Below are 14,052 nucleotides of genomic sequence, written 5' to 3'. Positions count from 1 at the left end.
GAGACACACATTATTAGCTGCAATGCAAAGGGCCAAGTTTAAGTCAGATGGTGTCTAGATGTCACCACGAGGCAAGGTCTAATACAGCCAGGGCTATTTAGTGCAAGTACATCCACTCACTCATCCGGGCAATAAAGGGAGGCAGAACTGAGTGCCCCACTTCACCTCCATCTCTCTCCTATTCTTACTTTTAATATAGACCACCAAGAGTGAGGCCAGCACGTCAGTGGTCCTTTAAGATCATCTCGGGTAGCTACTCCAAGCAACAATTCTTCTAGATAAACCACTGGGAAAGATGCACCTTCTAACTCCCAGGGTGACTAGGACTGGTGACCTGGCATCTACTCAAGTTTAATTGCTTATCTTTCAGAGTTTCAGTTTCCTAAGTATTTGATTTTTCAGATATGTTCTTTATTTGAGTATGTGTCTGCATGTGAAGGTACACATGCATGTGCAGGGGGCAGTGCATGTGTGTCGGGGAGGGGAGGAGACAGGGAGGGAGACAGAAAGGATAGGGAGGACAGGGAATAGTCTTGGCTGTTGTTCCTCAGATGCTATTCATCTTATGTTTTGAGTCAAGATCTCTCACTGGCCTGGATCTTGCTCAGGGATAGCCTGGCCAGCAAGCCCCAGAGATTTACCTGTCTCCATTTCCCCAGTGCTGGGATTATAAGCAGATACAACCACACTCAGCTTTCTGTATGTGTATGTGTGTGTATATGTTGTGTATGTGTGTGTAGATGACATGCATGGTATGTGTGCATCTGCCTATGCATTGTGGTGTGTGTATGCATATATGTGTGTGGTATGTGTATGTGTGTGGTATGTGTACATGCTATATGGGTACCGGATTCTACCTATGCCTCATGTCTACAGGCTGAGGAAGGACACTGGGTGTCCTGTTTTGTCACCTCTGACATATTCTTTGAGACAGACTTTTTCACTGAACTTGGGACAGGCATAGGGCCAGAAGGCACTGGCGATCCTCCTTTCTCTGCCTGTATAGTGTTGGGGTTACAGTGTGTGTGGCAATGACCAGCTTTTCATACAGATGCTGGGATGTGAACTCAGGTCATCATTCTGCGTAGCAAGTGCTGCTGCCAACTGAGCCATCTCTCCAGCCCTAGCTATTTTCTTTAGTGATTTATTTTTAAACTACATGTACTTGTGTGGGGGTATATGAGTGCAGTTGCCTGTGGGGTCCAGAATTGGGTGTCAGATCCCCTAGACCTGAAGTTCCAGCTATAAACTACCTGTCACAGTGTTGGGAACCAAACTCAGGTCATTTGCAAGAGCAGTACACAATCCTCACTGCTGAGTCATCTCCTTGGGCCCTAGTCCAAGCTATTTTAAAATGTGGGTTCTGGGGATTGAACTCAGGTCCCCTTAGAACTAGCTCCCCAGCCCTAATTCCTATCTTTAATAAAGATGTTTTAGGGCAGATACCAAATAAAACATAGATTGGTCTTCAGTGAAATATGCTATGTTTCAGGGCCAGTGTGAGGAACCGTAAGAATGTTAGCAATGCTGATTTGCAAATTATAAACACAAAGGCAGTGTCGAGGCAAAGGCTTTTCTCATCTCTAGGTGTGCGGGGCTGGAGGGGAGGTTCAGGACAGCCACAGCTGAAGCACTGAAGTGTCAAAGAGCAGATACACTGCAATACTGTGAGCATCTGGGCATTGAGGGCCATTTGTCACCCCCGAAGCAACTGGGGAAACCATTAGAGGATTTCAGATCCAGGAGCCAGCAGACTTTTAGTAGAAATCCACACAATTCCTGGTGGCTGAAGAAGCTATAGAAAATGTGGACACGAATGAGTGCTTCCTTATACAACCAAGCTACTGAAGCTTGGTACTGATATAATTTTCATGTGTTACAAAACAGTTTTGCTTTTTCCCAATCCTATGAAAATGTAGAGGCTGCTCTCGGCAACGTTCACATGGAATGACTGAGGTGGGGGTGGGGGAAAGGGAGTCAAGAAGTTGGCTCCGTTTCAGTCCCTGGCTTTCCAATCCCTGTCCTACACAACGCTCACACCAGATCAAGGCCTTTGTCCTTCAGCTGTCCAAGGAACTTAATGGAAGCAGGGAAGGTGTGTATAAACTGTGAGTGTCTCCCTCAAATCTTCAGTCTTGGATGAAAATCACATTAAGTGCCACTGTCCAGTTCTTCATCTTCCTACGGAGGTCAGGACTGGTTATTCTGGCATTCTCCTGGCATCCCAGTCATCTAGCCAGCCAACTTCTACAAACTCCAGGGCACCAGGATCCCATTAATAAGACAAAGGTGGCATGAACCGGCCCCTTCCAGCCTAGCTCACCCAGGACTGACCCTTACCCTGTGAACCAGCTTCTGTCCAGACCCCAATTTTCCCAGATCACTTCTATAATACACACGGGCAATTGTGCCAAGGAAAGGACAGCCTGCTTCGTGTCGAACCCAGGGAATTCCATTTTTTAAATTGCACACTCTGAGCTTTGAAATGTTCAAGGGTGTCATTAAAAGGCACTTTTCTGCTTAGAGCTGCAGCTAGTTTCTTCTGCCTCACACACCTGACACTGTCACCTACCTTCGGGATGTCTATCCAGGTGTCATTCAGCTAGCCTGGGTGCAACTTCCTTTCTCCTTGCCTGACTCCCCCCCAACTCCCCTCCCCACCTCCTGCCACCACTCCAACAGCTAAGTGGTGAATCCCTGGCCCTTGGGCATTCTTATGTGACTATGCCTTGGCCCTAAAGCTGGAGCCTAGTTACCTAAGTAGACACTGACTTCATGCTGAGCTGCTGACCAGTTTGTGACCTGTCAATTTGCTCACAGAATTGTAAAGAAGAAGGAACCTTGGAGATCATCTGAGACCAACCTTCTGGACACAGGTAAGAAAGTGAGACTGCCAAGGGTCATGCTGGTAAAGTGTGGCTAAAAACCCAACGACTCTCAACCGCTTTCTCCTCCTGGGAGTCGGGTGCGGGCAGACTCAAGTGCGGGCCCACTTGAGCTTGGCACTAACTCACATTTCCTTTTATAGTTTTTGCTAGTTATCCTTACGGGCTTTGGAGACCATTTGATACTGGGGTGAACTAGAGTTGACATGTCCCTCTGGACCACTAACGGTATCCATGTGCCTGCCCTGATCACACTGCACTGTATTTTCTGTCTCTTTCGTTTTAAGTTTTCTATCACAGTTCCAAGGATCAGCACAGAGCACAGGATCTATTTCCCTGTGTGGACCCTGATTGTTGGATGATGGCTACAGAATTCCTCCCAGGGAGGCCTGCGTTTTCATATGTGCTGTAGCACAAGGGCAATCACAAAATTTAAATGTGTTTTTTCTCTCGACAAGGACCAGGACTAGTGAGACAATGATGAAGTATATTTCGGAGATTCTAAGATGCCCCCTGCTCTGTACCCCTGCAAATCTCAAAACCTCTAGAGTCAACAATGCATCCTGGTTTAACTAAAAACCTTCGATTACTTTTTCTTCCTTTAAACACTAAGATACTAGGGTGTACTATGATCAAGAGCATCTTAGACTCAATGAAATACAATAGTAAGAAAAGAGTGGGGTTGTGACTCCCAGGATGGTTGGGGACATAGACAATCCATCACAAATGTGTGTGGGGCTGTCAATCGTTCCCTTAACTCACTATTGAGCGTGTAGCCCACCATGTGAACTACCAAACACCAGTCCAAAAGTGCTAAGATGTTTTCATTATGGAAAAATGACTGTTTCTAGAAAGCACACAAAAGCAATGAACACAAATCACAATGGAAACAATGGGTCCACACACCTGTTCACACCAAGAGCTGATGTACCACTGCATGTGAATTCCTGGTGACTCTGCCACAGTCACCAGAATGATGAAGTGGTGGCATTTCAGTAGGCCTGTCAATCATACCTGAACTCCCCTATACATACAGATGTTAGACATTATAGACTTCTGTGTAGGAAAGAATGACTGACCATCTGCCTGCCATTTCACTGACTGACTTGCGTGTGTGTTTGTTTGTTATTATTATTTCCAATAGAAAAAAATTTTCTCTGAAAAAATTTAAGCTCAGGTTTAAATTTTTGAAATAACAAATATGATGTATGTTTGCTTTTAGGATCCATATACTATGGCAAGAACAGAATCTCCTATTAATTTCTGAAACTAAACTTGATTGAAAAACCCCTTAAGAGCATTGTGTTGAATTGCTTTCTGCATGGATAGAGCTCTGAGTGGTTCTGCCTTCGCCTCACTTGCAATATGCTTCTCTCTCTGAAGTCTGGTAGAAGAACCTTGAAAAAAGTGACTAGAAAAGAAGCACTTACGTTTATAAAACACTGCTTTAAAAGTTATGTGGGGCAGGAGTTCATGGATCTTCTCCAACACGGTAGCTTCGCCCACTAATGAGGCGTTGACATTCCAGACCTGGATGACATCCTCTCGGTCCCGGACACTCACACTGACCCCTATCACTTCATCGTCTGGGGGGAAGAGGAGGAAAAGGCACGAATGAGTAAACAACCACAAGCCAGTCTGGCCACATCTAACACCCATCACTTTAGCTGTGAGTTATGGGTAAGAAGGGCACTTGAAGCGACTGCATCCTTGGGGACTGCTGCAGAAAGTCAAGTCGGCACAGACGCTGCAAGCGCTGCATCATATTTAGCCAGGGACTCGATAAACAGAGTGTTCAAGCCAAATGAATTTTCCAGATAAGTAATTTTACCCTTTTTAACACGTTACCCAAAGCTTTCTGTCAATTTCTGACTCTGTTTTGATGAGACTTTTTCTAAAATAGGTTGCATAATTCTCTGCCCTCTGAAAGCCAAGTGAACTCAGATGAACTTTTTGCTTGAAGCCTGGCCTCTCTATTAAGAGCAGTAAGACTTTCTGTGACTTCCTGCTAAGCCTTTAGAGGCCTTGGGGCTGTTAGCACCATCCGCTTTGAAACCTGCAGGACCCAGACACCGTGTGTCCAGTGGCTCCTCTGCTTTGTTTGCTCTTTTCCTATTCACTCTGCCCTCTGGTGCTTCCTTCTAGCAATCACCCCTCTGACTGGGCTGAACCATGGGTTAAAGAGCTGGCAGCCACCTGTCAGCACTACAGGTCAAGTAAGAGAGTCTCCTAAGTGATGCCCTATCATGACCGACAGTGGATGATCAATAGGCATCAACCTACACTGATCACTGTGGGCTTTCTCCAACACGGGGCTGCCACAGAGACACTTGAGCACAGTGGCTGCACGGCGTGCCTAAGTACCACAATGCTCCTGTGCAGTCGCTCCGTCCACATTAACTGGTAGCAAAAATGAGAGAAGCAGAGGCGTTTGACTCCAAGTTTTGAATGTTCATGACACATTCATGGAGCAGAGTCAGCTCTCTGTACTTGCATACTCTGCTCCAATAAGCAGCACGCAAGAGAGGCATTACTGCAGTTAGGGAACTCTATCTTAGCTAATACATGCTGCTAATTTGCCATCCCCTGTAAGTTGAAATGTTCAAGCCATCAATTTTTATACTTGGGCATTTGAACATGTTGGAAAAAAAAAGACAAAAAGCAACAACCCAAATATTCATAAACTACTGCATGAGATTTATTTTAAACAACATGAGGTTTAGGTGGGTGGTCACAGTGATGGCAGAGATGGTGGAAGTGGTGGCGGTAGAGGTAGTGGTGACCAGCTAGATGGCTCAGCCAGTAAAGTTTCAGCTTTGCAAACCCAAGACCTGAGTTCGATCCCCAGAATCCACGTAAAAAGAGGCTTGCTGGGACCTACATGTTGAATATGATTTACATAGTGGCATGCCCAGTCTATCCAAAGAAACTATTTTCTGTGAAATAATTCCCCCTCCCCTCCATGTCCCCCTTCCCTTCCTTTCTCTCTGCCTGTTTTCCTTTATGAATGAATTTGATCATGGCTATGGGAGCGTGCATAATCTAACACTTCATGAGCATGTATATAAGTGTTCAAAATTGTGCAAAATGAAACTATGGTGTTCAAAGCTGAACTGACGGCATCCTTTGAAGGAGAGGAAGATGAAGGAAGATTGGTAGGCAAGAAGACATTGATGTCTTGCTTCTTAATATATAAAACTCACTAAGCTGGCATGATTGCCAAGCTCCACAGCTATAATGCTGGGATTTTTCTGCACACCCATCACATTCAAACACAAGTAAAAACAAAAGCAGGACTGCATTTGCTCATGACCAACCTCAGACTCTCTCATGACACCAAGAAAAGTACTGTTCCTGTTTTGTTCGTTGATTTAAAATAATATAGTTGTCAGAGCTTGATGATAAATTTAATGTGAAAATAAAATTAATACACAAAGAAAGAGGTGATCCAGCATTTCACTCTCAAGAAGGGCCAGGACACCAAGAACCCAGTTTGGAGGGGAGATGCGAGTGTCCCCAGTCCTTTGGGATTATCCTTTCCTCCACTGCTGCCAGTGGGTGAAGTAATCAGCAGATGCCAAACAGGGCAAATGGTCATTATTTCAGTCTGGCATGGCTTCTGACAAACAGGAAGAACATTTTTGCAAACAGTGTTGGCAAAAGCCCAGGGCTCTTAGGAGAAGGCAGCTCCATAGTGTTCACATGGAGAACCAGCCAGCGACACCTGGATGGTGGCAGAGCCCTGGCAGCAGAAGACAGTGAGACTGGAGGAGTCGTGGTTTAAAGATGCTCTAGAAGTGAGGCTGAGGAAGATGGGCTGGAAGCGTCAACAGACAGAGTTGGTTAGTAGACGTGCTGAAGGTTAACAGTTAATAGTGTCCTCCTTTCTAGAAGCCGCAGAAGAACTGGCCTTCTTTGCTCACTACTGGGTATTTTCTGTTACTTACAGGAACTTCTGTCTTTATAGCTACACACAGGGTGTGCTTTGGGATGTGCAGTACAAAGCTGTTAGCTTTGCTCCACTGAAACAGAAGAAACCTGAGCTGGTAAAACCATTTCGTCTTAACACACAATCTGTCTGAAGTGAGTAAAAGTGGTGTGAAAGGCAGTACAGAAAGGCGGAATGGCTGAGCACTGCCCCACCCCCATGAGGTAAGTGTGAGATTGGTCATGGAACCTTCAAGGTGATAAGAGCTCTCAGAGACAGCCTAAGTCTGGATGTAAACTGATCCATGCCAGTTCACTTAAAACAAACAAACAAATCCTGTCTCAAAAATCCAAAAAAAAAACAAACAAAAAACAATAACAAAACAGCAAACAAAGCAGATAAAACCCAGAACCAAAAGCAGCATGGAAGAAAAATAAAAAGCAAAACAAACAACAACAATAACAAACCCTAAAATCAACAACAAAAACAAAACAAAATAAAAAGTTCCACGAATCTTTACTTTAAATATACCCCCATAAGTTCTGGGGAGGAGTGCCCAAAGGAGGAAAGAGGTTGCAACACAAGCAGTTACTCATCTCAATGGTGAACTAAGATGGCTCACAGAGGGAAGGAGGTGTGAGAGCTCATGGCTAGTTGCATAAGGTCCAGGGTTCCAGCCCTAACACATACATACATACACACACACACACACACACACACCACACACACACCCCACTGCTCTCACAGGGGCTCTATGAAAGCCTTGTCAAAGCCTTCTCCAAAGGTGAGTTCCTGAAGCTCTTGTTTCAGCCTTAGCTGGGAGATTGTGGGCAAGAACAGTGAGACATCTTTGTCTCCCAGTGTCCGCCTCTCTGAGCAGAGCCAGGAGAACAAGGGGAAAGGAATAAAGTGAGAGAGAAAGAAGGGACTGTTCCTATCCACTCACAGATCCCACTGGGCATGGCAGACACTTTCCCCCTCCAGGAGATGGGCAGCTACAGAAAATCTACTACCCATGCTGGCCCACTGACGAAGATTTCTCTTTTGTTTCTGCCTATTTATATGGGATGAATGTCTGTAACTGTCATATTATATATATATATATATATATAATATATATGCCTACATTATTTCATATATATGTATATATATTCACATGTGTTTTTATAGATGTAATATATTCAGCCCTTGGTATTTATGAACGATAAGTTCTAGAGCCCCTCCATACCATGGATGCTTAAGTCCCTTATATTTGCACATAATATTTATTTAGATATTTATTTTGCTGTAGTTTGTGTTTTGCACACCAGGTAGGTGTTCTACCACAGAGCTATACCACCAGTTCACATTGATTTTCAAACATTTCTTTTTTACTTGTAACTCTTAACACAAATGCTGTGCAAGTTGTTTGCACTGTACTGTTCCTTGAATAAGGGCAAATGTATGCGTGTGTTTACTTCAGACCCTCTTCATGCTTTATACTATTTCTGATCTGTGAATCCATGGATGCAAGATCTGAGGATAGGAAGGGCTGACTGTACACACATGTAAACATGTACAAGGTGCTCACAACAAACACCACGCCACAGAAACAAGTCTAAATGACATCACAGCTACAAAAGCAACACCTTGAAGGCAGGTAGAAAGACAAAGGTCTGTGAGTAACAAACATGAACCAAGCATACCAGAGTGTGGGTAATTGGGCTGTGGCCCTCCTACCTGCTGCCACACAGTCTGTGAATTGCTCCCCAATGGTTGCTAACAACAGCTCTTTCCAAACTGTGGACTGAGGTAGGAGAGAACAAAAATAAAAACAAGACAATGTTTAGGCAGTTATCATCAGGTGCTAAAGAAACACAGGTTCCCCACCCACAGTTGGAACCTACAGACACCCCCAGATGAAAGTGAGCATGTGCCATCATACAGGTACGGGAGCCCAAGTTGCCCAGGGCCTTAACTGCTAGTGAAGCCCCCATCAACTCCAAAAGAACTGGGGGGGGGCATAAACCTTCAACTCACCTCATTTTCTGAAGTCTTTAACTCTTACTCATTCAGTGCACCAACCCATTACATTTGAGAACCATTAGTAAAATCCTTTTTTTCTCGAGTGCAGTTGATGGAGTACGTAAAATGTTACCACTTAAGATGTTACTCAAGTCAAGAATGTTAAGAAACATTGTTATTTACTGAATGCTAGAGACGTGAACAATTCCATTTCATGCTGACAGGCTGTTTGCACAGAGTGATAAATTTATGTACTATTGCACACACATCTTCCCTGGAAGTGACGCTTAGCCTGCATTCCTTTCTGCCTCCTGCCAGTGAGAAGCACCAGAGCTCCTTCTATGGGACAAATACTAATGCTGTCAAGTAGACAGAATGCACTCACAGGATGTTGGAGGTACAATGGCTTTCCTAAATTTTCCCTGGAAAAAAATCTAGGTTCCCCCTTGCCATGGCTCCTAGGCTTGGAGGCTTCCCAAAGCCCAGTCTGAATGGAGAAACTGCTCACTTTACTCCTTGTGACCTGGGCAGACCATTAGCTTCTCGAGCTTTCATCTTGGAGGGAATAACAACAGGACTGACCTCGTAAGGCTGTTGCAAGTATAACACGTCAATAACTGCAACAAGAGGGCTCAAGATTTAAGACTTCACCATAAACAGCTGCATGCATCATATGCCAGCCGCTCAGGACACATTAACTGTAACAATGCTTATTATTACATTCTAATGAGCTCGCAGCAGCTGCTTATATTTTAATCAAGGCAACAGCATTTAACTAGGGAGCTGAAGGTGAACCCTTACTCCTAGAAAGGCTTGTGTCTTCTTTCCTAGCCCTTCCCTTCTCCCATCTGTCCAACTTTGATCTTGAGCTCCATACGTGATGGAGCTGGAGTGAGAGGGGAGAGCAAGGAAAGGGAGCCTTCACGCTCCCTTTTGCACACAGGCAGCTGTAGCCTTCCAGACTTCCAGTGGGGGACTGAAACCTAAGAGCCCAGGCAAGAAAGTGCATCGATGCCTAAATTCAGCCTAGTGAGCTGGCAAGGGGGAACAGGACTATTCTATGGGTGTGGGCATCATGATGGCTTCCACTAGAGTTCCAAGTCTAGGGTGATTCCTAGTCTAATTCCAAATAAGACACATACATGTAAAGCCCCAGGGTGGCTCTCCATTGCCTCAAAAATAAGCAAGAAAATAAGTGCAGTAAAACACATGAACGGTGGGAAGCATGCTTAGTGAAAATGAAGAACATCTAAGAGCATCTAGCTTCTTCCTATTTTCTGCTCGCTCTTTCTTAGCAAGGCAGAGGGGTTTATACACCTTGCCTGGCTCCCGCTTAGCCGCTCTGGTGTATTTCATCTTTGCCTTGTAACAACCAGGTCTGCAGCCCCTCCCAGCAAGTTTGGTTGTAACTTCAATTGTGCGCTCACAGGGAGATGACTCCTGTACACATGAGGGGTCTCGCATAAGCATTGTAATTCTTTGAGCATAATCACATGGAAGAAACTAAAAAAAAAAAAATCGCCCTCTGTCCATATTTCTAATAATTGTTCTTCCTTATGTATTTAGTGTGTGTGTGTGTGTGTGTGTGTGTGTAGGAATATGTGGGAGCCAGAGGTTGATTTATTGTGTGTGTGTGTAGGGATAGGTGGTAGCCAGAGGTTGATTTATTGTGTGTGTGTGTGTGTGTGTGTGTGTGTGTGTGTGTAGGGATAGGTGGTAGCCAGAGGTTGATTTATTGAGTGTGTGTGTAGGGATACGTGGTAGCCAGAGGTTGATTTATTGTGTGTGTGTATGTGTGTGTGTGTGTGTGTGTGTGTGTAGGGATAGGTGGTAGCCAGAGGTTGATTTATTGAGTGTGTGTGTAGGGATACGTGGTAGCCAGAGGTTGATTTATTGTGTGTGTGTATGTGTGTGTGTGTGTGTGTGTGTGTGTGTGTGTAGGGATAGGTGGTAGCCAGAGGTTGATTTATTGAGTGTGTGTGTGTAGGGATATGTGGTAGCCAGAGGTTGATTTATTGAGTGTGTATGTGTGTGTGTGTGTGTGTAGGGATATGTGGTAGCCAGAGGTTGATTTCTGGTGTCTTCTTCAATCATGTCTCTACCTTATTTTTGAGAATGAAGATCTTTTTTGTTTTTTTGCTTTTTTGAGACAGAGTTTCTCTGTATAACTGTCCTACTTGCTTTATAGACCAAGCTGGTCTCGAATTCAGAGATCCACCTGCCTCTCCCTCCTGAGTGCTGGGATTAAAGGCGTGCACTAAGGATCTTTCCATTGAACCGGAGGTCACTGTTTTGGCTAGACCAGCTGGCTGGAAAGCCCCAAGGATCTTCCTGTTTCTGCCTCCCAGCACTGGGTATCAGATGTTCACAGCCAAACCAACTTTTTCACATGGCTTCTGGGGATTGGAACCCAGGTCCCTATGCTTCCACGGCAAGCACTGTACCAAATGACCTGCAAACCCTCCACCCATTTTTGCTTTTTATGTTTTTGTTTTCTACACAGAGTCTCACTGAACAGCGTAGGTAAGACTTGAACTCATAATTCTCCTGCCTCTATTTTCAGCTTTTGGGATCACAGGGATGCACTTCTGTGCCCAGATAATTTATTTTGTCTCTTTTCAAAGGAGTTTGTATTTTCCCAGGACTGTGTAAGCTAATTTTTAAGCCTACTCCTGGGGAAACTAAACTACCGAAGCTTGTCCAGCTCCATGAATCCCGATGAAATGAGGAGCCCCTAAGGTACCCCATTTTCATGCCATGGTCCTTCTGGAGGTGTTTCTGTCTCTAGGCAAGAAGACAGAGACTTTGGTGGGAAGGATCCTGATCTCCTGTGGAAGACCAGCTTGCATATAAGCATGCCTAATGGGGAAACAGCTACCATGAAGACCTTTGGCTTTGCCCTAAAGTTTACAGGCTCTAGACCTTGATGACTACACAGTACAGGGAGGCCACTGCATGATTTCTGTAGAGTCACAATTACACATTTTCTTTCTTTCTTTATCTTTTTTTTCTTTTTTTCTTTCTTTTCTTTTTTTTTTTTTTTTTTTTTTTTGAGGCAGGGTTTCTCTGTGAGTCCTAGAACTCACTCCTTAGACCAGGCTGGCCTCAAACTCAGAGAGATCTGCTTGCCTCTGCTTCCCAAGTGCTGAGGTTAAAGGTGTGCACCACAATACTGGCTTTTTCAATTAGACATCTTTAAGGTGACACTATTAAGTGACCATAACCACTGTTAGAAATGAATTTCTCAACCTAGGGCTGCCAGGAGACATCTGGACAGGTTCTCTGAAGCCCAACATGCTCCACCCCATGCCAAGACAGTTCTGGGAGATGCTCAGCAGGGACCTACCGTGCCGTCCTTGGGGACTTTCATCTTCCACACGCCACCCTTTGCATTACTCTCCTCCTCCCTACATCAAAGAACAACATTTAATGTTTCACTCCATGACGAGGGGGTATTGCCTTTTCCATTTAGTTTAACAATAGCTGATAGGAAAAACAAAAGTGCACAGGTATTTTTCAGTAAATATTCACCAGCCTTATGATTGAGAACAAAAGCAGAAGAATGAAAAAGGAAGGGAATGGAGATGAGAGAGGGAGCAACATGGAATGAACTGTGATGGGGACGAAGGTGGGTGCAGGGATACAAGGTTCTCATTCTCAAGGAGATGGTACCCAGGGCCTCCTTGACTCCCTGGGGATGGACAACTGATGTATCCGTTTTGCAGGTGTGAAGATCTACACATTCTAGAGCACATTCCTATTATTGTCTCATTTAATTCACATGGAAGCTTGCATCACAGTTTTGCTAAGTTGCTGTGGTGGACCACGGTTTGATAGACACTTCCTGTCTAGGAAAAGCATCCCAATTTCCCTGTAAGAGGCCTCTGGTAGGACTGATTCCATATGTTAGCTTTAAAGACACACTAGCATCCCAGGTTTGCTCATGAGACCGTTTCTTCCTCATTTCATGATTGGCCAGGGATGGAGAGCTGATGCACAGTGAGTGGGGAGCCCTAGATTTTATTGTGCTAGGAGAATTTGGACACTGATAAACTTGAAGCACATATATCACAGCTCACGCTAGCAGGACTGTGTACAGGTCTGTCACCCCAGCTATTTAGAAGGAGAAGAATGGTAAGTGCAAGGCTTAGCATGGTTACAAAGTGAGTTCAGGACCAGTTTGGGGAACTCTGTCAGACCTTGTCTTCAAAAAGGGGACTGGGGGGGCAAGGATGTGGCTGTATTTCAATGGTAGGGTGCTTGCCTAACACACGCTGCAAGGCTCTAGGTTCAACCCCAGTGCTTAAAAAGCCTGGAACTTGAGAGATCTATTTTCCCAGAAGCAGGAAAGCCTGACTGAAAATGCAGCCAACATTGAAAGAGCAAAGGGACATCATGGAGAGTGTCAGAGCCCAGATGAAACATGGAAAGCCAGATGTGTGGACTTCTCAGTCACAGGCTCCCACAAAATTCCACTTTGCTTTTGTTCGATTTACATTTCTATCATTCACTGAGAAATGAACTGAAACAGAATTTTGTTACTTGTGAGTAAGTAACTGTGAAAGGTTAAGGGATATAAAGATTCACTGGTAGTAGAGGCCCCAGCCTGGACGAATTAACCGTCCAAATGCCCTCACTGCTACACCAAGCAATTAAGGAAGCTACATCAGGCTCCTCTGAGAGCCTGGGCCTTGATAAGCAGGGCACACTTCTGTTATGAGGCATGCCACAGGGGAAAAGAGTCCTCATGAGGTGCCCAGCTATTTCCCGCCCACCTCGACCTCCAGGTGAACCACTGACACTTACCAAAGTGGTCGCCGCTCTCCTCTCATTAAGTGATAACTACATCTCAAAGACAAGCTGGTCACAGGAGGGATGTTATTGTATACGCTCCAGAATATCTTTAAAAGAAAAGCACTTCATTTAATATACCTAGTATTGATTAACAATGTCAGTACATTATATAATTAATGTGTTGAAGAAAAATATTGATTCTCATTAAGTCCTAGCCATTTGGAGTGGACGTTTTCTCATTAGCTCTTTGAAATTTTTAATGCAGAACATTAAAACATTGTTCCTTCTAGATGTTAGGCTAGGTTCTATTTTTTTTTTTAGAAAGCTATAGTTATGAAGGAAGCACTGCTAAGCAACATGGACCATAAAACCAGGAAAGCAGTAATGTACAGTGCCAGGAGTGGAGTTATTTTTTTCCGATTCTTTTATTTTCTGTGCTAT

The 14,052-nt window shown here is 44.4% G+C and overlaps 1 protein-coding gene across 1 annotated transcript in view; it reads right to left on the bottom strand.

Annotated features, from left to right (window-relative positions):
* Positions 1-14,052, bottom strand: part of Eif4e3 (eukaryotic translation initiation factor 4E family member 3) — a 42,832-nt gene that overhangs the window by 2,418 nt on the left and 26,362 nt on the right. Inside the window, exons 3-6 of the mRNA XM_057790981.1 lie at positions 13,624-13,718; positions 12,164-12,224; positions 8,533-8,599; positions 4,316-4,471 (exon numbers count right to left, since the gene is read on the bottom strand). Coding sequence (XP_057646964.1) covers positions 4,316-4,471; positions 8,533-8,599; positions 12,164-12,224; positions 13,624-13,718 — 379 coding nt within the window. The remainder of the gene's footprint in view (positions 1-4,315; positions 4,472-8,532; positions 8,600-12,163; positions 12,225-13,623; positions 13,719-14,052) is intronic.

Source organism: Chionomys nivalis, chromosome 1 (assembly GCF_950005125.1).
Source record: "Chionomys nivalis chromosome 1, mChiNiv1.1, whole genome shotgun sequence".
Lineage (NCBI taxonomy): Eukaryota > Metazoa > Chordata > Mammalia > Rodentia > Cricetidae > Chionomys > Chionomys nivalis.
The sequence above is the reverse complement of the archived record's forward strand: the minus strand, read 5'-3'. Positions and strand labels throughout refer to the sequence as shown.